General features: G+C 63.8%; 1 protein-coding gene across 1 annotated transcript in view; it reads left to right on the top strand.

The window, feature by feature from the left end:
* Positions 1-23678, top strand: part of CCDC33 (coiled-coil domain containing 33) — a 101401-nt gene that overhangs the window by 5265 nt on the left and 72458 nt on the right. The window contains exons 2-4 of the mRNA XM_054168789.1: positions 8446-8739; positions 11618-12093; positions 14454-14645. Coding sequence (XP_054024764.1) covers positions 8446-8739; positions 11618-12093; positions 14454-14645 — 962 coding nt within the window. The remainder of the gene's footprint in view (positions 1-8445; positions 8740-11617; positions 12094-14453; positions 14646-23678) is intronic.

Genomic DNA, 23678 nt, shown 5'->3' with positions numbered 1-23678 from the left:
CAGCCCCCTGGGAAAATCCCAGCCCTGGGGTAGGGAAAAGCCCCAGGGGAAGTTTTCCATCCTGCCTTCCACACTGTTTTCCTCCCCCTCTCTTCAGCCCTTCCTCCCCCTCTCTTCAGCCCTTCCTCCCCCTCTCTTCAGCCCTTCCTCCCCCTCTCTTCAGCCCTTCCTCCCCCTCTCTTCAGCCCTTCCTCCCCCTCTCTTCAGCCCTTCCTCCCTCTCTCTTCAGCCCTTCCTCCCTCTCTCTTCAGCCCTTCCTCCCTCTCTCTTCAGCCCTTCCTCCCTCTCTCTTCAGCCCTTCCTCCCTCTTTCTGCAGCCCATATCAACCCCTGCTCTCTCCCCCCCCCAAATCCCTCCTGCCCCCCAACTTCCACCCCCCTGGGGAGCTGCTCCAGCTCTTCCCAAACTCCATCCTCTGCCAGGATGGAGCCTGCAGGTCACAGATCCAGCAGGGAGACCACAAACACAACGTGAAGGTTACTTGTAGGCTCCTGCCCCTGCCCCTGCTGCAGAGGAAGCTCTGCCCCTCACCCCCAGCCCCTGCAAACCAAGGGAAGGGGAAAAGTAGTTGGAAGGATCCCACCAAAACCTGCTGAGAGTCAGCTGTTGGCTTTGGGGTGTGTGTTTCAGGGATGACCACCCCAAAACCTCTGCTCCTGAGATGCTGGTGGGGACTGAACACCTCCCAGGGTCAGCCAGCATCTCCCAGGGGGCAAGGAGCCTCTCCCAGGGGGGAAGGAGCCTCTCCCAGGGGGGAAGGAGCCTCTCCCAGGGGGAAGGAGCCTCTCCCAGGGGGGAAGGAGCTTCTCCCAGGGGAGAAGGAGCCTCTCCCAGGGGGGAAGGAGCTTCTCCCAGGGGAGAAGGAGCCTCTCCCAGGGGGGAAGGAGCCTCTCCCAGGGGGAAGGAGCTTCTCCCAGGGGCAAGGAGCCTCTCCCAGGGGGCAAGGAGCCTCTCCCAGGGGGGAAGGAGCCTCTCCCAGGGGCAAGGAGCCTCTCCCAGGGGAGAAGGAGCTTCTCCCAGGGGGAAGGAGCATCTCCCAGGGGGAAGGAGCTTCTCCCAGGGGGGAAGGAGCCTCTCCCAGGGGCAAGGAGCTTCTCCCAGGGGGGAAGGAGCCTCTCCCAGGGGGGAAGGAGCCTCTCCCAGGGGCAAGGAGCATCTCCCAGGGGGGAAGGAGCATCTCCCAGGGGGGAAGGAGCATCTCCCAGGGGGGAAGGAGCATCTCCCAGGGGGGAAGGAGCTTCTCCCAGGGGCAAGGAGCATCTCCCAGGGGCAAGGAGCATCTCCCAGGGGCAAGGAGCCTCTCCCAGGGGGGAAGGAGCCTCTCCCAGGGGGGAAGGAGCCTCTCCCAGGGGCAAGGAGCATCTCCCAGGGGGGAAGGAGCTTCTCCCAGGGGGGAAGGAGCTTCTCCCAGGGAGGGTTCCCCCCGGCTGGGATCCCTTACCCCAAGGGAGCTAAAATCTCTCATGAAAGGATTTTTTTCAGGGGTGCTCCGACCCCCGAGCAGGATTTGCCTTCCCCCTCCCCCCCGGGCAAAGAGGCTGCAGACTGCAGCTCCCGGTTCCAACCTGGAGCCCTCAGCTCTACGGGGGGGGGGGCTTAAGCCCAGCTTCCCCCCCTCCTAACCCCCTCCCAGGCCGACTGACAACGAGGAGCGGAGCGAGGGGGGGAAGGGAAAGAAAGAGGAAAGAAGCTCCCCCCCCCAAAACCCCCCTCCACCAAGTTACCTTCTTCCGACCTCCTCGCCAGGGGCGTCAGGGGGAAGCGCGGCCTCGCTAAGCCGGGTCTAAAGCATCGGCCGGCCGGAGCCCGCGGCGGCTGCGAGCAGCCAGGCTTAAAGGCAAAGTTCAGCGCGGCAGGGAGCTGAGCGGAGGCCGCCGGCGGCTGGGGAACTTTATCCCCTCCATCGCCAGGAGGCCCTTGGCTGGGGGCCACCCTGGGCTTTGGGAAATCCAAACCAGCCAACCCCGTGCCCTGCTCTCCCTTCCATTAAGCACAGCTTAACCCAGCCCCCCCCCCCCCCCCCCGCCTTCCTCCCCCAGGCGGCTGCGGGCTCGGATGGGGCTGAGCTGCTCCCCCCCAGCCCTCCTGCGCCCCCGGGATTGAGGAGAGGGGACTGAGATGCTGCTGTGCGCCCCTCCCTCCTTCCCTCTCTCCCTCCCTCCCTCCCTCCTTCCCTTCTCTCATCCTTCCCTTTTCCCCTCCTTCCCTTCTCCCCTCCTTCTCCCTCTTTCTTCTCTCCCTTCTTCCTTCCCTTCTCCCCTTCTCCCCTCCTTCTCCCTCCCTTCTCCCCTCCTTCTCCCTCTTTCTTCTCTCCCTTCTTCCTTCCCTTCTCCCTCCCTTCTCCCCTTCTCCCTCCCTTCTCCCCTTCTCCCTCCCTTCTCCCCTTCTCCCTCCCCTCTCCCTCCCTTCTCCCTTCCTTTTTCCCTCCCTTCTCCCTCCCTTCTCTCCTCCCTTCTCCCTTCATTCTTCTTCCCTTCTCCCCTTCTCCCATTCTTCCTTCTCCCTCTATTCTTCCCTCCCTTCTCCCCTTCTCCTTACCCTCTCCCTCCCTTCTCCCCCCGTTCTTCCTTCCCTTCTCCCTTTCTCCCTCCCTTCTCCCCTTCTCCCTCCCTTCTCCCCTTCTGCCTCCCTTCTCCCCTTCTCCCTGGGATGCCAAACATCTCTGCTTCCTCCTGGGGCAGGAGGGCTCAGCATCCCCATGGCTCTCTGTTGGGCTCTCCCCAGCAGCTCTCTGTCTCTCTTCAGCTGGGGAGCCCCAACCTGGACACAGGATTGCAGCTGTGCTCTCAGCAGGGCAGAGCAGGGGGGGAGCAGAACCTCCCCAGCCCTGCTGGCCACACTTCTCTTGCAGCACCCCAGGCTCCCCTTGGCTCTCTTGGCCCCCAGGGCACATTGCTGCCCCCCAGCACTCCCAAGCTCTTTCTCCATGGAGCTGCTCTCCAGCAGGGCAACCTCTAACCTGTCCTGGTGCCTGCTGCTGTCCCTCCCCAGGTGCAGGACCCTGCACTTGGCCTTCTTGAACTCCAGGAGGTTTGCCTGCAGCTAGCTCTCAGCCTGCCCAGCTCTGTCCCAGCCTGAGGGGTGTCAGCCACCCCCTCCCCCAGTTTTGTGCCATCACTGAGCTTGCTGGGGGTGCACTCAGTGCTCTCAGCCAGCTGCTTGGTAAAGGCATTGAACAAAACTGGGGCAGCACTGGCCCCTGGGGAGCACCACTGGGGAACACCACTGGGGAACACCACTGGCCCCTGGGGACACCACTGGCTACAGAGGAAAGGAGTGAGGGGGGAAGGAACCCCCACACCCCCCCCTCCCCAAGCCACAAGGCCCTGGCAGGGTCATTCTTGTTCAGCAGGGCCCACGAGGTGTTGGCTAAAAATTAAGCTCAGCCTTCAACCCTGATTAGTTCTCCCCTGCTCCCCTTGCTGTCACATGTGGCCTGGGCATCTGTGTGTCCAGGGGATCAGCTTTTCTCCTGCCTTGCTGCCCCCTGGCCTCCCTGGGCAGCCTGCCCCAGGGCTCCCTCACTGCACAGAAGTTTCTCCTCCTGCTGAGCTGAAGCCTTCTCTGCTCAAGCTTGCATCCACTGCTCCTTGTCCTGCTCCTGTGCACCTTGCCACCTTGCCCCCCACCCTCAGGCATCGATCAGCTCCCTCTCAGCCTTCTCCTCTCCAGACTCAACAGCCCCAGGGCTCTCAGCCTCTCCCCACAGGGATGCTGCTCAAGTCCCCTGAGCATCCTTGCTGCTGCTGGGAAGGATGTGTTGGGCCAAGGAGCAGGTGGAGAAGGGCAGCACAGCTAAGGCTGCCTGCTCCTCCTAGCTGCCTGCACCCACCCCTGGGGCAAAGCATCCCCCCTCCCATCTTCCCCAGGCTGTGGCACCTGCCCTGCCCACCCCTGGCACTTGCTGTGTGAGCCCTGAGCAGGACCTGGCCAGCTCTGAGTGGGGCAGGTGGCCCTAAACTGAATTCACTGATTGCCCAGGCTGCAGCAAGGCAAAGCTTCCCTTCCCCTGCCTGCACTGCCACCCTGCCCCCTCCCCCTCCTTGCAAAGCTCTGCAGGAGCTGGGGAGAGGATTTGGCTCAGCTGATTCACACCAGTGAGGAGCTGGCCCTCCTGCCCCAGGAGGCAGCAGAGATGTTTTGCATCCCAGGGAGAAGGGAGAGAGAAGGGGAGAAGGGGAGGAAGAAGGGAAGAAGGGAGGGAAGAAAGGAGTGGAGAAGGAGGAAGAAAGGAAGGAGGAGGGAGAAGGGGAGAAGAAGGGAGAAAGGGGAGAAGGGAGGGAGAAGGGGAGAAGGGAGGGAGAAGGGGAGAAGGGAGGGAGAAGGGGAGAAGGGAGGGAGAAGGGGAGAAGGGAAGGAAGAAGAGAAGAAGGGGAGAAGGGAGGGAAGAAGGGAGTGGAGAAAGAGGAAGAGGGGAAGGAGGAGGGAGAAGGGGAGAAGAAGGGAGAAAGGGGAGAAGGGAGGGAGAAGGGGAGAAGGGAAGGAGAAGGGGAGAAGGGAAGGAAGAAGAGAAGAAGGGAGGGGAGAAGAGAGGGAGAAGGGAAGGAAGAATGGAGGGAGGAAAACAGTGTGGAAGGCAGGATGGAAAACTTCCCCTGAGGCTTTTCCCTACCCCAGGGCTGGGATTTTCCCAGGGGGCTGGGGAGAGCTGGGGCACAGTGAGGTCAGCAGCCACAGAGCTTCCTGCATCAGCTCAGCAGGGCCATGAGCTCAGCGTCCTCAGAGCCCCCTGGGGCTCAGCCTGTGCCAGGGGAAGGGCTGGGGAGGTGCCAGGCTCCAGGGTGGGAGTGAGGTCCTGGACCACTTGGGTCTGGGCGAGCTGGGGACAGGGTAGGATCTTGCCCCTGAAGAAAAAGCTGTGGGCAAGGGCTGGCAAGGACAGGTAGGATGGAGGTGAGGAAGCAATCCTTCCCCAGGAGGGTGGTGAGAGCCTGGCACAGGCTGCCCAGGGAGGTGGTGGCAGCCTCCTGCCTGGAGGTGTTTGCAGCCAGGCTGGAGGTGGCTGTGAGCAACCTGCTGTGATGTGAGGTGTCCCTGCCCATGGCAGGGGGGCTTGGAGCTGGCTGAGCCCTGAGCTCCCTTCCAGCCCTGCCAGCTCTGTGACCCCTGGGCTGCTCCCACTGCAGCCATGCAAAAACACAAAGCCCAAATCTTATGCCCCCAGGGGCTCAGCTGTTGGTTTATCCCCCCCCCTCCCCCCAGGCTAAGGTTGTTGTTCCAAGCTTGCAGCAGCATGCAGGGGCTGGAATGTGGAGCTGTGCTGTGGGGCTGGCTCAGAGCAGGGCCATCTGCTAGCTCAGCCCCAGCCCCAGCTCACATTTCACTGCAGACCTCCCAAAAAGCTGTGGGAATTGCCCTTCCCAGCAGCCAGGGGAGGCAATGAGAGCTGGCAGGGCAGGAGGCTCCTGGGCAGGACCTGACTGCTGCTGGCCCCAGCCCCTGCCCACCCCCAGCCCAGGCCACCTCCTGGATGGCACTTCCAAAATCAGGGAACCAATAAGGTTGGGAAAGGCCTCAGAGAGCTCTTCTGCTGCTGCAGCCCAGGCTGGGATTGTCCCTGCTCCACCTTCTGTGGCCTGCAGCCAGCCCCAAGGGGATCTTTCTTCCTGGGGAAGTTGAGGGTTTGCTCATCTTTGGGAGCTAGGTCTGAGTGGCTCTGGGATTGGTTAGGAGGCCATGGGGGTGTTGGGTGGAGGGACTCAGTCACCTTAGGAGCATAGAATCATCAGGCTGCAAGAGCCCCTTCAGACCCCAGCATTCCCAGGCCCTTCCCAGCCTCAATGGGTTTAGGATTAGCACTCTTCCATGCTGCCCCAGGGAAGAGTTTGGGCTCCACAAGAATCTAGCACAGGCTGTGTGGAGGCAGGAGTGGGCTTGGGGGGAAGGGAAGGGAAGGGAAGGGAAGGGAAGGGAAGGGAAGGGAAGGGAAGGGAAGGGAAGGGAAGGGAAGGGAAGGGAAGGGAAGGGAAGGGAAGGGAAGGGAAGGGAAGGGAAGGGAAGGGAAGGGAAGGGAAGGGAAGGGAAGGGAAGGGAAGGGAAGGGAAGGGAAGGGAAGGGAAGGGAAGGGAAGGGAAGGGAAGGGAAGGGAAGGGAAGGGAAGGGAAGGGAAGGGAAGGGAAGGGAATTAACCAGTTTGGAAGAGATCTTAGAGCTCATCCAGTCCAACCTCTCCCCCAGCACCATCTGATTAACTCAACCATGGCATCAAGGGCCACATCCAGGCACTTCCTAAACACCTCCAGCCATGGGGACTCCACCACCTCCCTGGGCAGCACAGCCCAAGGGCCAATTCCTCTGGCTGGCAAGAACTTTCTCCTCCCCTCCAGCCTCAGCCTCCCCTGGCACAGCTGCAGACTGTGTCCTCTTGTTCTGGGGCTGCTTGCCTGCCTGGCAGAAGAGCCCAAGCCCCAGCTGGCTCCAAGCTCCCTGCAGGGAGTTGCAGAGAGCAAGAAGGTCTCCCCTGAGCCTCCCTCTTCTGCAGGCTAAGCAAGCCCAGCTCCCTCAGCCTCTCCTGCCAGGGCTGTGCTCCAGACCCCTCCCCAGCCTCCTTGCCCTTCTCTGGACACCTTCAAGTCTCTCAGTATCTCAGGGCAGCAGCTCCTGACCCACATGCAGGCACCAGGACAGGGGAGGGGATGACCTGCTGGGAAGCAGCTCCCTGGAGAAGGAGCTGGGAGTGCTGGTGGGCAACAAGTTCCCCAGGAGCCAGCACTGTGCCCTCACAGCCAAGAAGGCCAAGGGTCTCCTGGGGTGCCTGAGGAAGAGTGTGGCCAGCAGGCTGGGGGAGGTTCTCCTGCCCCTCTGCTCTGCCTTTGTCAGGCCATAGCTGGAGTCTGGACTCCTGTGTCCAGCTCTGGGCTCCCCAGCTCAAGAGGGACAGGGAACTGCTGGAGAGAGTCCAGGGGAGGCTGCAAAGCTGCTGAGGGGCCTGGAGCAGCTCTGGGAGCAGCACAGGCTGAGAGCCCTGGGGCTGAGAGCCTGGAGCAGAGCAGCCCCAGAGGGGAGCTGAGCAATGCTCAGTGAGAGCTGCAGGGCAGGGGGCAAGAGGCTGGGCCCAGACTCTGCTCAGTGGTGCCCAGGGCCAGGCCAAGGAGCAAGGGGCACAAACTGGAGCCCAGGAGGCTCCATCTGAGCAGGAGGAGAAAGTTGTTGGGTGTGAGGCTGCTGAACCCTGCAGCAGGCTGCCCAGAGAGGCTGTGGAGCCTCCTGCTTGGAGAGCTTCCAACCCCCCCTGGCCATGGTGCTGCTGAGCAGGCTGCTGTGGGTGCCCTGCTCTGGCAGGGGGGGGAAGAAGATGATCCCCAGAGGTCCCTTCCAACCCCCTGCAGGCTGGGGTTCAGGTGGCTGCATGCCCCTTCTGCTTCAGTGGAAGCTGATGCAAGAGTCAGCTCCACAGAGCACGGCTTCAGCACCAGCAGCTCCTGGAGGCTCTGCAACAGGCAGCAAACCCTTCCCTGGTGGAGCTCTGGAAAGAGAAAGGGGCTGGAGGAGCCACCAGGGACCCACAGCCTGCCTCAGCATGCCCTGGGAGCTTGGCATCGCCCTGGCTAGCCTGGGGCTGTTTGCTGGGAGGCAGCCAGCACTTTGTGTCTTGTTACCTGGTTTCCCAGCAAACAAACTGCAGCTCCCAGCCCTGGGCAGGGGCAGGAAGCCTCTCAGCAGCTCATCACGGCGAGGGCCAGGCTGGAGGTGGCTCTGAGCAGCCTGCTGCAGTGTGCATCAGCTCAGCAGGGCCATGAGCTCAGCATCCTCAGAGCCCCCTGGGGCTCAGCCTGTGCCAGGGGAAGGGCTGGGGAGGTGCCAGGCTCCAGGGTGGGAGTGAGGTCCTGGACCACTTGGGTCTGGGCGAGCTGGGGACAGGGTAGGATCTTGCCCCTGAAGAAAAAGCTGTGGGCAAGGGCTGGCAAGGACAGGTAGGATGGAGGTGAGGAAGCAATCCTTCCCCAGGAGGGTGGTGAGAGCCTGGCACAGGCTGCCCAGGGAGGTGGTGGCAGCCTCCTGCCTGGAGCTGTTTGCAGCCAGGCTGGAGGTGGCTGTGAGCAACCTGCTGCGGTGTGAGGTGTCCCTGCCCATGGCAGGGGGGTTGGAGCTGGCTGAGCCCTGAGCTCCCTTCCAGCCCTTAAGCACTGTGTGGTTCTGTGACCTCCTCACCGCCCCCGGAGAGGCTGTTTCAGCGGCTGGGACTCCTCTTCCTTTTGCTTCCTTTCGTTGCTGCCTTTGAGAGCTGCCTCCGTGCAACCAGCAGGCACCCAGAGCCCCCCGCAGGCACTGCCCTGCTGAGGGAGGGGCAGGGAGGGGCAGAGGAGTGGCCCTGCCTCGGATACCTGCCCCAGGCTGCCAGGAGGCCTTGCTGGAAGGCAGAGCCCTGCAGAGTGCCAGCTCTTGGGGGAGGGAGCCGGGGAAGGGAGCCCACCCCCTGCCCCCCGCAATGGCAGGCAGGGCAGGGGAGCCTGCCCTGCCCCCGGCCCTGCAGCGCTCCCGCCTGAGGGCCGAGGAGAAGACCCTGGACTTCGAGTTTGAGGTGCTGAGTGCCCAGTTCAACCAGAGGGGCTGCTATGCCCTGAGGCTCACCGTGGAGAACCCGCTGCTGGAGGGCTCCGGAGCCGGCATCCGGCTCCGCGTCGAGGCCGGGGCCGCGGTCCGGGGCCGCACCGGCACCACCGACGCCGTGGAGCAGCGGCAGCTCCACCGGAGCCTCTCCTTCCGCAGGAGGAGGTTCACCTTCACCCTCCCCAGAGGTAAGGGGGGGGGCTGGGTGCCGCCCTGAGGTGTGCTGACCAGGAGGCTGAGCCAAGAGCAGGGCTCTGCAGCGGGCACAGCCTGGCCCGAGCCCCCTCTGCCCCTCCGCACCAGGCTCATCCCTTCGCCCCTGCAGCAAAGCCCTGGGCTGGAGTCAGGGCTGGCTGAGCTTGGTGGGGGTCCGCTGGAGAGGGGGGGGGGGTCCAACATCTCTGACCATGCAGCCACCACCATCCCCCCTCCCAAAAGCTGGTGGGCAAAGCCCTGAAGAGCAAATCCAACCGGCCCCTAACAGCTGCCCTGCACACGGCTCAGAGCCTGCCCTGAGCTCCTCCTCATCCAAAGGGCTTTGGCGCCAGGGGTGGTGACCCCACCATGGCCTGGGCAGCCTCTGCCGGCACCTGGTGGCCCTCCCAGGGTAGAAGTTGCTCCTGATGTCCAACCCATTGCTTGCAGTGTCCAACCCAAACCTCCCTTGGGCAGCAAAGCTGGGGAGGGGTCTGGAGCACAGCCCTGGCAGGAGAGGCTGAGGGAGCTGGGCTTGCTTAGCCTGCAGGAGAGGAGGCTCAGGGGAGACCTTCTTGCTCTCTCCAACTCCCTGCAGGGAGCTTGGAGCCATCTGGGGCTTGGGCTCTGCTGCCAGGCAGGCAAGCAGCCCCAGAACAGGAGGACACAGTCTGCAGCTGTGCCAGGGGAGGCTGAGGCTGGAGGGGAGGAGAAAGTTCTTGGCAGCCAGAGGAATTGGCCCTTGGGCTGTGCTGCCCAGGGAGGTGGTGGAGTCCCCATGGCTGGAGGTGTTGCAGAGGGGATTGGATGTGGCCCTTGGAGCCAGGGTTGAGCTGTCAGGAGGTGCTGGGTGACAGCTTGGGCTGGATGAGCTCTGAGGTCTCCTCCAGCCTGGTTGATCCTGTGATTCAAGGCCACCCATTCCCTCTCCTCCTAGCAGCAGCTACCCATGGCTGGCTGCATCCAGGCTGGAGAGCCCTGGTTGGTAGCATCCACAGAGCAGAGCTAAAGCAGAGCTGCTGCTGGGTGAGCCCAGGAGAATCACAGGGGTTGGAAGGGACCCCCCCCAAGGTCATCCAGTCCAACCCTCCCCCCCCTGCCAGAGCAGGGCCACAGGATCCAGCACAGGTCACACAGGAACAGAGCCAGGTGGGGAGGGAAAGGCTTCAGAGCAGGAGATGCTTCTGGGCCCTTCAGCCCTGCTCAGCCTCCCTCCTTCAGCCCTGCTCAGCCTCCCTCCTTCAGCCCTGCCCAGGCACACTCCCTCCCTCCTTTAGCCCTACGCAGTCTCCCTCCCTCCCTTCTTCCCTTCAGCCCTGCCCAGGCACCCTCTCTCCCTGCTCCCTTCAGCCCTGCCCAGGCACCCTCTCCCTCTCTCCCTTCAGCCCTGCCCAGGCACCCTCTCCCCCTCTCCCTTCAGCCCTGCCCAGGCACCCTCTCCCCCTCTCCCTTCAGCCCTGCCCAGGCACCCTCTCCCCCTCTCCCTTCAGCCCTGCCCAGGCACCCTCTCCCCCTCTCCCTTCAGCCCTGCCCAGGCACCCTCTCTCCCTGCTCCCTTCAGCCCTGCCCTGGCACCCTCTCCCCCTCTCCCTTCAGCCCTTCCCTGGCACCCTCTCTCCCCGCTCCCTTCAGCCCTGCCCAGGCACCCTCTCTCCCCGCTCCCTTCAGCCCTGCCCAGGCACCCTCTCCCCGCTCCCTTCAGCCCTGCCCAGGCACCCTCTCTCCCTGCTCCCTTCAGCCCTGCCCAGGCACCCTCTCTCCCTGCTCCCTTCAGCCCTGCCCAGGCACCCTCTCTCCCTGCTCCCTTCAGCCCTGCCCAGGCACCCTCTCTCCCTGCTCCCTTCAGCCCTGCCCGGGTCCCCTCTCCCCTGCTCCCTTCAGCCCTGCCCAGGCACCCTCTCCCCCGCTCCCTTCAGCCCTGCCCAGGCACCCTCTCCCCCTGCTCCCTTCAGCCCTGCCCAGGCACCCTCTCCCCCGCTCCCTTCAGCCCTGCCCGGGTCCCCTCTCTCCCTTCAGCCCTGCCCAGGCACCCTCTCTCCCTGCTCCCTTCAGCCCTGCCCAGGCACCCTCTCCCCCGCTCCCTTCAGCCCTGCCCAGGCACCCTCTCCCCCTGCTCCCTTCAGCCCTGCCCAGGCACCCTCTCCCCCGCTCCCTTCAGCCCTGCCCGGGTCCCCTCTCTCCCCCTCTCCCTTCAGCCCTGCCCAGGCACCCTCCCTCCCTTCAGCCCTGCCCGGGCACCCTCTCCCCCGCTCCCTTCAGCCCTGCCCGGGTCCCCTCTCTCCCCCTCTCCCTTCAGCCCTGCCCAGGCACCCTCCCTCCCTTCAGCCCTGCCCTGGCACCCTCTCCCCCGCTCCCTTCAGCCCTGCCCGGGTCCCCTCTCTCCCCTCTCCCTTCAGCCCTGCCCAGGCACCCTCTCTCCCCTCTCCCTTCAGCCCTGCCCAGGCACCCTCTCCCCCTGCTCCCTTCAGCCCTGCCCAGGCACCCTCTCCCCCGCTCCCTTCAGCCCTGCCCGGGTCCCCTCTCTCCCCCTCTCCCTTCAGCCCTGCCCAGGCACCCTCCCTCCCTTCAGCCCTGCCCGGGCACCCTCTCCCCCGCTCCCTTCAGCCCTGCCCTGGCACCCTCTCCCCCGCTCCCTTCAGCCCTGCCCGGGTCCCCTCTCTCCCCTCTCCCTTCAGCCCTGCCCGGGCATTCTCCCTCCCTCCCTCCTACAGCCCTGCCCAGGCACCCTCTCCCCCGCTCCCTTCAGCCCTGCCCAGGCACCCTCCCTCCCTCCCTCCTACAGCCCTGCCCGGGCACCCTCTCCCCGCTCCCTTCAGCCCTGCCCGGGCACCCTCTCCCCGGCTCCCTTCAGCCCTGCCTCGCTGCCAGCAGGTTTCTGCCGGAACGACAGCAGCCACGACGTGAGGCTGCGCATCGAAGCCCTGCGCCTGCCGGGGAGGGCAGAGAGGGGCAGGAGGAAGAGGAGCAGGAGGGTGGGCGAAGCCTTCTTCGCCATCTACCCCCGCACCGACCAGCCCAGGACGAAGCTGTCCGCCGGCAGGGACGAGGACTGGTACCGCTACAGCTCCGTGCTGGCTCTGCTGCGGGCGGGCAGCCGGCCGCCGGCCATGCACTGCGGCCGCCTGGCGTTCGCCGCCTCCCTCCACGAGCACCGGCCCCCCCCGGCCCCAGCGGCACCCCGGCCCCTCTGCCCCAGCCCCCCGGGGGAGAGCCGGCGCCCGGCAGGGGCGGGAGGCGCAGCCCCGGGATCCCCGGCCCCGGCCCCCGCTGCCTGCCGCCGCCGGCCGCCGCCGCCCGAGGCCGCTTGCCGCTCGCTGCCCCCCGAGGGCCGTGCCCGCTCCCCGCAGGTAGGAGAGCTCAGAGGGGCTGTGCCGGGTGCCCAGGGAGGTGCTTGAGGCCCTTTCCCCTGGGGGTATTCAAGGGGAGGCCCTCGGGCAGCCTGGCCGAGGCTGTGGCCGCTGGCTGCGGGGAGGTTGGGCTGGAGGAGCTCTGGAGGTGCCTGGAGCGGTCTGTGACGCTCTGCAAGGAGAGGAGAGCAGCTTGCTAAAGGCAGGATGTGGCCCTAGGGTGCCTGGAATCCCCCAACACCCCCTCCCCAAGCCCCAAGGAATCACTGAGTCCTTAACTCAGGTCCCCCCAGGCCAACCCTCCGCCTGGCACCACCCTGCCCACCGAACCACGTCCCGCAGCCCCACGGCCACCCAGGGCCTTTGGGAGCACCACCAGGGGTGGGGACTCCGTCACCCCCAGCCTGGGCAGCTTGTCCCAGGGCTTGGCCACTCTTGCACAAGCATCAGAAACCACAGAGACATCCAGGTTGGACCAGAGCCTCAGGATCACCAAGGGGTGGCCTAAGCAGTGCTGAGCCCAGGGCACAATGACCTCCCTGCTCCTGCTGGCCACACTCTGCCTGCTGCAGGCCAGGCTGCCCTTGGCCTTCTTGGCCCCCTGGGCACACTGCTGGCTCCTCTTCAGCTGCTCTCCACCCCTCCCCCCAGCTCCCTCTCTGCCTGGCTGCTCTCAGCCACTCTGTCCCCAGCCTGCAGCACTGCCTGGGGTTGCTGTGGCCAAGGTGCAGCCCCTGGCACTTGGCTGTGTTCAATCTCCTGCCCTTGGCCTCTGCCCATCTGTGCAGCCTGGCAAGGTCCCTCTGCAGAGCTCTCCCACCCTCCTGCCCCCAGCTTGCTCTCATCTGCACATTTCCTGATGACTGACTCAATCTCAGAGACCTCCAGGACAAAAGCAAGCTGGCACCAGCTGGAGATGCAGGCAGAGCCTTGGGCAGGGGGCAACCACCCAGGCAACAGCAGTAAAGACGGTCCTGCAGCTGAGCCATGCCCAGAGCTGCAGGAAAAGATCCCTTCTGAGGTTCCCCCCTGGCCCTGCCCACCCCAGCCTGCCCCAACACAACATCAGCCACCACCCCCCAAGCACATCTGGCCCCAGGTCTCACCCAGCAGCAGCAGAACCTCCAACCCAGCTGCTTAGCCTCCTCAAGTGCCCCTCAGCTTCCTGGGCAGCCTCTCCAGCACAGCCATCCCCCTGCCCCCCAGAAAACTGAAGGTGAAGCCTCCCAACCTCTCTCCACCCTCCTCTGACCACCTCTTTCAAGGGTTGGGGGGCAGCTGCTTCCCAAGAGAGGCAGCTGGGACCTGGGCAAGAGCTCCCCAAAAAGGATGGGCAGAGGGCTGGGCCTCTCCTGGCAGGACAATGAGCAAATTAGAGGATGGAGCTGGGGTGAGGATGGAGCTGGGGTGAGGATGGAGCTGGGGTGAGAGGATGGAGCTGGGGTGAGAGGATGGAGCTGGGCTGAGGATGGAGCTGGGATGAGAGGATGGAGCTGGGGTGAGAGGATGGAGCTGGAATGAGGATGGAGCTGGGGTGAGAGGATGGAGCTGGGGTGAGAGGATGGAGCTGGGGTGAGGATGCAGCTGGGGTGAGAGGATGGAGCTGGGGTGAGAGGATGGAGCTGGGGTGAGGATGGAGCTGGGGTGAGGATGCAGCTGGGGTGAGAGGATGCAGCTGGGGTGAGAGGATGCAGCTGGGGTGAGAGGATGGAGCTGGGGTGAGGGTGGAGCTGGGGAGAGGATGGAGCTGGGATGAGAGGATGGAGCTGGGATGAGAGGATGGAGCTGGGATGAGAGGATGGAGCTGGGGTGAGGATGCAGCTGGGGTGAGAGGATGGAGCTGGGGTGAGAGGATGGAGCTGGGGTGAGGGTGGAGCAGGGGTGAGAGGATGGAGCTGGGGAGAGGATGGAGCTGGGGTGAGAGGATGGAGCTGGGGAGAGGGTGGAGCTGGGGTGAGGGTGGAGCTGGGGAGAGGGTGGAGCTGGGGAGAGGATGCAGCTGGGATGAGGATGGAGCTGGGATGAGGATGGAGCTGGGGAGAGGATGGAGCTGGGGAGAGGATGGAGCTGGGGAGAGGATGGAGCTGGGGTGAGAGGATGGAGCTGGGGTGAGGATGCAGCTGGGGTGAGGATGCAGCTGGGGTGAGGATGCAGCTGGGGTGAGAGGATGGAGCTGGGGTGAGAGGATGGAGCTGGGGTGAGGATGCAGCTGGGGTGAGGATGCAGCTGGGGTGAGGATGCAGCTGGGGTGAGGATGCAGCTGGGATGCAGGTGGAGCATCTCCCTGGGGTATGAGGAGCAGGGAAAGGGCTGCTCCAGCCCAAAGCTGAGCTTTCAAACCTTTCTTTCCCTCTTCCCAGAGGCTGAGGGCTGACCCTGCCCTCAGCTCCTCCCCAGAGCTCCTGAGTGGTGATTCAGCAGCTCAGCAGCCTTCCTCCTCATCGTCCTCCTCCTCCTCCTCTTCCTCTGTGCCTGCCCTAAGGCTGAGCTGCAGCAGCTTCCACCTCTCCTCCCCGGGCTGCAGCCAGGATCAGGCCTCTTGGCCAGCACAGGTGAGTGGAGCTGCTGGAGAAGTCTCCATCCTGGCTTGATAGATTCTGGACTGAGGGAGCTGGGGTTGTGCAGCCTGGAGAAGAGAAGAGAAGGTTCCCAGGAGACCTTCTGGTGGCCTCCCAGGAGCTGCAGGGGGCTGCAAGGGTGTCAGGGAGGGATAGGGGTCTGGGAGACCTCTGAGGGGGGCAGGAATCAGGGCTGGGACAGGGAGGCAGCAATGGGCACTGGCAGCCCAGAAGGCCAAGGGCAGCTCAGCTGCCCTTGGCCTTCTGGGCTGCCAGTGCCCATTGCCAGAGGTAGAAGCCTCCTGCCTGGAGGTGTTTGCAGCCAGGCTGGAGGTGGCTGTGAGCAACCTGCTGTGGTGTGAGGTGTCCCTGCCCATGGCTGAGCCTTGAGCTCCCTTCCAGCCCTGAGGGTTCTGTGACAACAAAGCCTTTCTGTGCTTGCCAGCAGAGCTTGGTGGTGCTGGGGAGGAGCTGGAGGGGTCCACCTCCACCCCATCCCCTTCATCCCCCAGCCTGCTTGTGGGGGGATGGGAATGGGACCTCAGACCTGGCATTGCCAGGGGCAGGAGGGCAGCCCTGCAAGCTGCCTGGCCCCAGGCAGTGGCTGCTGTCACTTAGGAGCTCTCCAAACGCTGCCTTCAGGCATCTGGGGCCCGGCAGATCTCAGATCTTGCACCTTGAAGGGCTTCCACAAGCTGCAGGAAGCCTGAGGAAACCTGCTCCAAGAGGCTTCCAGCCTTGGGGATGTGAAAAGGGAAGCAAGGAAAACCTTACTGTGAGGAGGACACAGCCGTTGGTGTCCCTTGTCTGAGGGGGGGAAGCTGGATTGCAGCACAGGAAACAGCTCCTGCAGCCTCCCCAGGCTCCTGCAGCCTCCCCAGGCTCCTGCAGCCTCCCCAGGCACTCTCCCAGCCCTTCTCTCCTTCCCCTGTGTCCTCCAGCTGGGCTGGTTGGGAGGGTTTGAGGGTGGTGGGCTTGAGAGCAAAGTCTGCTGTGATCTGGAGGCCACCAGCAGATAATTCTGGGTCTGGGCTGGGGGCTGGAGCCCTGCTCAGCCCCTGAGCTCTGGGCAGGATGCTCCTGGGTCTGAGCTGTGGGCTGGAGCCCCGCTCAGCCCCTGAGCTGTGGGCAGGATGCTCCTGGGTCTGAGCTGTGGGCAGGATGCTCCTGGGTCTGGGCTGGGGGCTGGAGCCCTGCTCAGCCCCTGAGCTGTGGGCAGGATGTTCCTGGGTCTGGGCTGGGGGCTGGAGCCCTGCTCAGCCCCTGAGCTGTGGGCAGGATGCTCCTGGGTCTGGGCTGGGGGCTGGAGCCCTGCTCAGCCCCTGAGCTGTGGGCAGGATGCTCCTGGGTCTGGGCTGGGGGCAGGATGCTCCTGGGTCTAGGATGGGTGTTGGAGCCCTGCTCAGCACCTGAGCTGTGGGCAGGAAGCTCCTGGGTCTAGGATGGGTGTTGGAGCCCTGCTCAGCCCCTGAGCTGTGGGCAGGATGCTCCTGGGTCTAGGATGGGTGTTGGAGCCCTGCTCAGCCCCTGAGCTGTGGGCAGGATGCTCCTGGGTCTGAGCTGTGGGCAGGAAGCTCCTGGGTCTAGGATGGGTGTTGGAGCCCTGCTCAGCCCCTGAGCTGTGGGCAGGATGCTCCTGGGTCTAGGATGGGTGTTGGAGCCCTGCTCAGCACCTGAGCTGTGGGCAGGATGCTCCTGGGTCTGGGCTGTGGGCAGGATGCTCCTGGGTCTAGGATGGGTGTTGAAGCCCTGCTCAGCACCTGAGCTGTGGGCAGGAAGCTCCTGGGTCTAGGATGGGTGTTGGAGCCCTGCTCAGGCCCTGAGCTGTGGGCAGGATGCTCCTGGGTCTGAGCTGTGGGCAGGATGCTCCTGGGTCTAGGATGGGTGTTGAAGCCCTGCTCAGCACCTGAGCTGTGGGCAGGATGCTCCTGGGTCTGGGCTGGGGGCTGGAGCCCTGCTCAGCACCTGAGCTGTGGGCAGGATGCTCCTGGGTCTGGGCTGGGAGCTGGAGCCCTGCTCAGCACCTGAGCTGTGGGCAGGATGCTTCTGGGTCTGGGCTGGGGGCTGGAGCCCTGCTCAGCCCCTGAGCTGTGGGCAGGATGCTCCTGGGTCTGGGCTGGGGGCTGGAGCCCTGCTGAGCCCTGCAGCTGAGGGGCTCTGTGCTGGAAAGGTGGCAAAGGACTCCACAGGTGGTGGCTTGGGCCTGGGGAGTTCCTCAGTGCTGGACCTGAGCTGTGGGCAGGATGCTGAGCACCACCACCCCTCAGAACCCTGCAGCACCACCTCCCCCACCTTGCTTCTTCTCTGGAGAGGTCCCAACCCCTCCTGGCCCCAGGGCAGGCTGCTGTGGGCTCCCCTGCTCTGGCCAGGCTCACCTCGGGCTCCCTAGAGGTCCCCTCCTGCCCCATCCCTGCTGCCACGCTGCCATCACCTCTGCTTTTCCACCATCCCCTCCTTGCTCAGCCCCAGAGGGGCTGTCCAGACAGGCTCCTGAGCCAGGTCTTGGTTGGGTTTGCTCAGCAAAGCTCTCCCCAGCAGCTCTGGGGGCCTGGGGACCGACAGGGACCGGCTGTGACGCCGAAGGCTCTCAGAGCCCGGCCGGGAGGGTCAGGGCAGGCAGCAGCAGGAGGCAGCTCTGTGCTGGGCCCCCAGAGGCAGCAGCATCAATCACCTGCTGCTGAGCACAGCCTGCAAGGGCTTCCTGCTGCAAGCAGGGAGGGTAGGCAGCAATTCAGGAGTGAGGGCAGGGGGATGTGAGCTCCCTGCTCTCCTGTGGAGGGGGACAAGGGAAGGGAAGGGGACAGGGAAGGGGAAGGGAAGGGACCAGGTTGGAAGAGACCTTTGAGATTATCAAGTCCAACCTCTCCCCCAGCACCATCTGATCAACTCAACCATGGCACCAAGGGCCACATCCAGGCTCTTCCTAAACACCTCCAGCCATGGGGACTCCACCACCTCCCTGGGCAGCACAGCCCAAGGGCCAATTCCTCTTGCTGGCAAGAACTTTCTCCTCCCCTCCAGCCTCAACCTCCCCTGGCACAGCTGCAGACTGTGTCCTCTTGTTCTGGGGCTGCTTGCCTGCCTGGCAGAAGAGCCCAAGCCCCAGCTGGCTCCAAGCTCCCTGCAGGGAGTTGCAGAGAGCAAGAAGGTCTCCCCTGAGCCTCCTCTTCTGCAGGCTAAGCAAGCCCAGCTCCCTCAGCCTCTCCTGCCAGGGCTGTGCTCCAGACCCCTCCCCAGCCTCCTTGCCCTTCTCTGGACACCTTCAAGTCTCTCAATGGCCTTCTGAACCTGAGGAGCCCAGAGCTGGACACAGGACTCCAGGGCTGGCCTAAGCAGTGCTGAGCCCAGGGCACAATGACCTCCCTGCTGCTGCTGGCCACACTCTGCCTGCTGCAGGCCAGGCTGCCCTTGGCCTTCTTGGCCCCCTGGGCACACTGCTGGCTCCTCTTCAGCTGCTCTCCACCCCTCCCCCCAGCTCCCTCTCTGCACTGGAATGCAGGCACTGGAATGAGTTGCCCAGGGAGGTGGTGGAGTCCCCATCCCTGGAGGTGCTGCTTGGAGCTGTGGCTTAAGGGTGGACATGGTGGAGTCAGTTTGTGGCTGGACCCTGGGACCTTGGAGGTCTTTCCCAACCCAACTGAGCCTAAACTCCAGCAGGACTTGGCTGATCCACAGCTGGGAGAGTGCAGGCTGCTGAGGCATGGGAAGGGACAACTTCAGGGCACTGAGAGCTCCACCACAGGGCTGCTGCCTGCAGCAGGCTCATACCTGAGCATCATAAAGCCTCCCAGGTTGCTCCTGCAGAGCATGGTGATGTTGAACCTAAACTCCCTTTGAGGGCCTAAATATCTCCCTGGACTCCAGCAGGACTTGGCTGATCCACAGCTGGGAGAGTGCAGGCTGCTGAGGCACAGGGAAAGGGCAGCTTCAGGGCACTGAGAGCTTCACCACAGGGCTGCTGCCTGCAGCAGGCTCAGACCTGAGCATCTCAAAGCCTCCCAGGCTGCTCCTGCAGAGCATGGTGAAGGTGAACCCTAAACTCCCTTTGAGAGCCTAAATACCTCCCTGGAGTCCAGCAGGACTTGGCTGATCCACCACAGGGCTGCTGCCTGCAGCAGGCTCAGACCTGAGCATCTCAAAGCCTCCCAGGCTGCTCCTGCAGAGCATGGTGAAGGTGAACCCTAAACTCCCTTTGAGAGCCTAAATACCTCCCTGGAGTCCAGCAGGACTTGGCTGATCCACCACAGGGCTGCTGCCTGCAGCAGGCTCAGACCTGAGCATCTCAAAGCCTCCCAGGTTGCTCCTGCAGAGCATGGTGAAGGTGAACCTAAACTCCCTTTGAGGGCCTAAATACCTCCCTGGACTCCAGCAGGACTTGGCTGATCCACAGCTGGGAGAGTGCAGGCTGCTGAGGCACAGGGAAAGGGCAGCTTCAGGGCACCGAGAGCTCCACCACAGGGCTGCTGCCTGCAGCAGGCTCCTGCTGGCTCAGAGCTGAGCACCTCTGCAGCCCAGCAGAGCACATCCCTCTCCTTTGCTTGCCCCTTGCCACAGGCAGAGGCCTGGGGGAGCAGCTGCCTGCCGCTGCCTGCGTGCTGAGCATCTCATCCAGGGGGCAGTGGGGCTGATGGATGGGTGCTGAGCTCCCCCTAAAAGGCCAAGGCAGGGAGGGTGATGATTTCCCTGGGCTCTGCCCAGCCCAGCCTGTGGCTAATGAATGCTGAGGCACGGAGCAGCAGCACCTGCTGGCTCTTCAAATGCCTCACACGTGTCACAGAGCCAGACAGCTCCATAATTGTCCCAGGACCAGGGCTCAGCACCCAGCAGATCAATAACAGGCCATGGATCATCTCTCAGTCAGCTGAGGCTGAGGCTTGGAGCTGTCAGCCCCAGGGATCTCTCCTCCTCCCCCCCCCCCCCCCCCCCCCCCCCCCCCCAGCCTTGAAGGGATGGAGGAGAAGGGACTGAGCTTGCCAGGAGCCTTGGAGGAATCAGTTACAGGGGTTCAGCCCCAGGGGCAGCAGAAATCTGGAGAGCAGGGCTGGGGAGGAGCAGCTGAGGGAGCTGGGGGTGTTCAGCCTGCAGGGAGGAGGCTGAGGGAGACCTCCTTGCTCTCCACAGCTCTCTGAAAGGAGGCTGGAGCCTGGTGGGGGTTGGTCTCTTCTCCCAGGCAACAAGTGACAGGACAAGAGGGGATGGCCTCAGGCTGCCCCAGGGGAGGTCTAGGTTGGATAGTAGGAGAAACTTCTTCCCTTGAAAGGGTTCTCAAAGACTGGCACAGGCTGCCCAGGGAGGGGGCTGAATCCCCATCCCTGCAGGGGTTGAATCCCCATCCCTGCAGGGGTTTGAATCCCCATCCCTGCAGGGGTTTGAATCCCCAGCCCTGCAGGGGTTTGAATCCCCAGCCCTGCAGGGGGCTGAATCCCCAGCCCTGCAGGGGGCTGAATCCCCAGCCCTGCAGGGGGCTGAATCCCCATCCCTGGAGGTGTTTCATAGGTGCAGGGATGTGGTGCTGAGGGCCATGGCTCAGAGGATGTTGGACTCCAGGGTCTTTGAGGTCTGTTCCAACCAAAACTGATTCCAGTGGTTCTGAGCCAGTCCCTCCCTCTGGCAGCCCATTCCCCTTCCAGCAGGTCCTCCTGGAAGGAGCCAGCTTGTGGAGCTCTCCCTGGCAGTTGGACATGGCTTGCAAGCACACAGAAGCTGGTTTTGTTTCCAGGCTCCCTGGCCCAGCTGGCAGAGGCTCTCCTCCCAACACAGCAATCTGTTGCTGTCAGGGTAGAAGGGAACTGCAGCCTGTTGGCAGCAAACAAATGGCTCTGCAGACAGCTTGTCCTCCTGCTCCAGCTCCTGTGTTGGGCACCAAGGCTGGGAGAGCAGAGGGCCAGCAGGCAGCTGGGTGGGAGGCTGCTTCCCCCACGGGAATCCCAACCCCCAGCCAGGCTCTGCAAGGCCAGGGGTGAGTGCTGGAGCTCCAGCAAGGAGAAGCAGAGAATCATTTGGCTTGGAAAAGGTCCTTCAAGATCATGGAGGGCAACTGGCCAGAGAATGAGAGAGCTGGCAGGGCTGAGCTCAAAGCTCAGCCAGCTCCAAGCCCCCTGCCATGGGCAGGGACACCTCACACTGCAGCAGGTTGCTCACAGCCACCTCCAGCCTGGCTGCAAACACCTCCAGGCAGGAGGCTTCCACCTCTGGATCCTCTCCCTCCACCCCTGGCAATGGGCACTGGCAGCCCAGAAGGCCAAGGGCTGCCCTTGGCCTTCTGGGCTGCCAGTGCCCATTGCTGGCTCCCTGGCCCAGGCCTGATTCCTGCCCCCCTCAGAGGTCTCCCAGACCCCTATCCCTCCCTGACACCCTTGCAGCCCCCTGCAGCTCCTGGAAGGCCACCAGAAGGTCTCCTGGGAGCCTTCTCCTCTCCAGCCTGCACAACCCCAACTCCCTCAGTCTGTGCTCACAGCAGAGCAGCTCCAGCCCTCCAATTATCCTTGTGACCTTTCTGTGCACTTCCAGATCCTTCCTGGCACAGAGGCTCCAGAGCTGGCCCCAGAGCTCCAGCTGTGGTCTCAGCAGAGTGGAGCAGAGGGGCAGAATCCCCTCCCTGCCCTGCTGGCTCCCAAGGCTGCTGTTGAAACACAGCCCCCAGCACCACCTCTCTGCAGCTCTGAACCCCCTCCAGGGATGGGGTTTAGCCTCCCTGGGCAGCCTGGGCCAGGCTTTGGGAACCCTTTCAAGTCAAGAAGTTGCTTCTAGCATCCAACCTAAGCTTCCCCTGGTGCAACTTGAGGCCCTTTCTGGGCCCCTCAGTTTAGGAAAGGTGTTGAGATGCTGGAAGGTGTCCAGGGAAGGGCAAGGAGGCTGGGGAGGGGTCTGGAGCACAGCCCTGGCAGGAGAGGCTGAGGGAGCTGGGCTTGCTTAGCCTGCAGAAGAGGAGGCTCAGGGGAGACCTTCTTGCTCTCTGCAACTCCCTGCAGGGAGCTTGGAGCCAGCTGGGGCTTGGGCTCTGCTGCCAGGCAGGCAAGCAGCCCCAGAACAAGAGGACACAGTCTGCAGCTGTGCCAGAGGAGGTTGAGGCTAGAGGGGAGGAGAAAGTTCTTGGCAGCCAGAGGAATTGGCCCTTGGGCTGTGCTGCCCAGGGAGGTGGTGGAGTCCCCATGGCTGGAGGTGTTGCAGAGGGGCTTGGATGTGGCCCTTGGAGCCAGGGTTGAGTTGATCAGATGGTGCTGGGGGAGAGGTTGGACTGGATGATCTTGAAGGGCTTTTCCAACCTGGTCCATTCCATTCCATTCCATTCCATTCCATTCCATTCCATTCCATTCCATTCCATTCCATTCCAGTCTCCTGCTGTGGCTGTCTTGAGGCTGCTTTGTTGCCAGGGACAAGGAAGATTCATTTCCACCTCGGTGGTGCTGGGAGCTTTGCTGCCAGTGCCCATTGCCAGAGGTGGAGGGAGAGGATCCTGCCCCTCTGCTCTGGGGTGCCAGGGAGGGATAGGACTGGGGGGGATGGAGCAAAACTAGAAGTGGGGAGATTGAGCTTGGCTGTGAGGAAGAAGTTGTTGCCCAGGAGGGTGGTGAGAGCCTGGCACAGGTTGCCCAGGGAGGTGGTGGAAGCCTCCTGCCTGGAGGTGTTTGCAGCCAGGCTGGAGGTGGCTGTGAGCAACCTGCTGTGGTGTGAAGTGTCCCTGCCCATGGCAGGGGGTTGGAGCTGGCTGAGCCCTGAGCTCCCTTCCAGCCCTGACCCTTCTGTGCTTCTGTTTCCTTGAGCACCAAGGCTGTCAGGGAGGAGGACCTGGGGCCACAGCTGGCCTCATCTTGGCCCCTTCTCGGGGGTGGGGAGGGTTGGGTTCAGGCTGGGAGGTAACTCCGGGGTGGTGGTGGTGATGGTGATGATGATGATGATGATGATGGTGATGATGATGATGATGATGATGGTGGTGGTGGTGGTGGTGGTGGAGGTGGATCAAAGCTTCTGCCTGCCCAGCACTGCGGCAGCAGGCTCGGAGCAGAGGTGATGGATGGCCGTGTGGCTGCCGGCCGGCCCCCAGCCGCCTCATCCAGCGCTGCCCCCCGACGCCAGCGGCTGCGGCAGGATGGGGGCCGCAGGGGCTGCGAGGGGCCCGGAGCTGCCTGCGCTCCCTGGAAGCCCAATGAGGCTGAAAACCGACTGCTGCCCGGCAGGGTCACGGCACCGAGAGGAACAAAGCTGCTCCCGGAGAGCAATTTGCAGGGCTTTCGAGGAGCTGGCAGCCCAAGGCAGGAGGCTGCCTTGATGGGTTCGTCGGGGGGTTGGGAGAGGGGGGGAGGGCAGTGCTTCACCTTCCTCCAGCGCTCAGCATCCTTTCCTCATCCTCCTCCCCCCCGCTGGAGGCAGCCAGGAGTCGAAGGGCTCTGGGGTACTGCAGGATGGTTCCCAGGGAGGGGCTGCAGGGAGAGGATGTCCTCTCCAGCCAGGGGATTGCTTTCGGCTGGAAGGGATCTTCAAAGGGGCGTCTGGTCCCAGCCGCTGCAGTCAGCAGGGACATCAGCCAGCAGCAGCTTGCTCAGAGCCCCAGGCACCCTGACCTGACCTCTGTGGGCACCCTGGGCCAGGGTCTCACCACCCTCAGTGTCAATAAAATATCTTCCCTCTCTGTAGGCTGAATCTCCCTCTTCAGGTGTCCAGAGAAGGGCAAGGAGGCTGGGGAGGGGTCTGGAGCACAGCCCTGGCAGGAGAGGCTGAGGGAGCTGGGCTTGCTTAGCCTGCAGGAGAGGAGGCTCAGGGGAGACCTTCTTGCTCTCTGCAACTCCCTGCAGGGAGCTTGGAGCCAGCTGGGGCTTGGGCTCTGCTCTCAGGCAGGCAAGCAGCCCCAGAACAAGGAGACACAGCCTGCAGCTGTGCCAGGGGAGGTTGAGGCTGGAGGGGAGGAGAAAGTTCTTGCCAGCAAGAGGAATTGGCCCTTGGGCTGTGCTGCCCAGGGAGGTGGTGGAGTCCCCATGGCTGGAGGTGCTGAAGAGGGGCTTGGATGTGGCCCTTGGAGCCATGGTCGAG

Source organism: Dryobates pubescens, chromosome 17 (assembly GCF_014839835.1).
Source record: "Dryobates pubescens isolate bDryPub1 chromosome 17, bDryPub1.pri, whole genome shotgun sequence".
In the NCBI taxonomy this organism is placed as follows: Eukaryota; Metazoa; Chordata; class Aves; order Piciformes; family Picidae; genus Dryobates; species Dryobates pubescens.
Note: the sequence above shows the minus strand (reverse complement) of the source record. Positions and strands in the feature narration are given on the sequence as shown.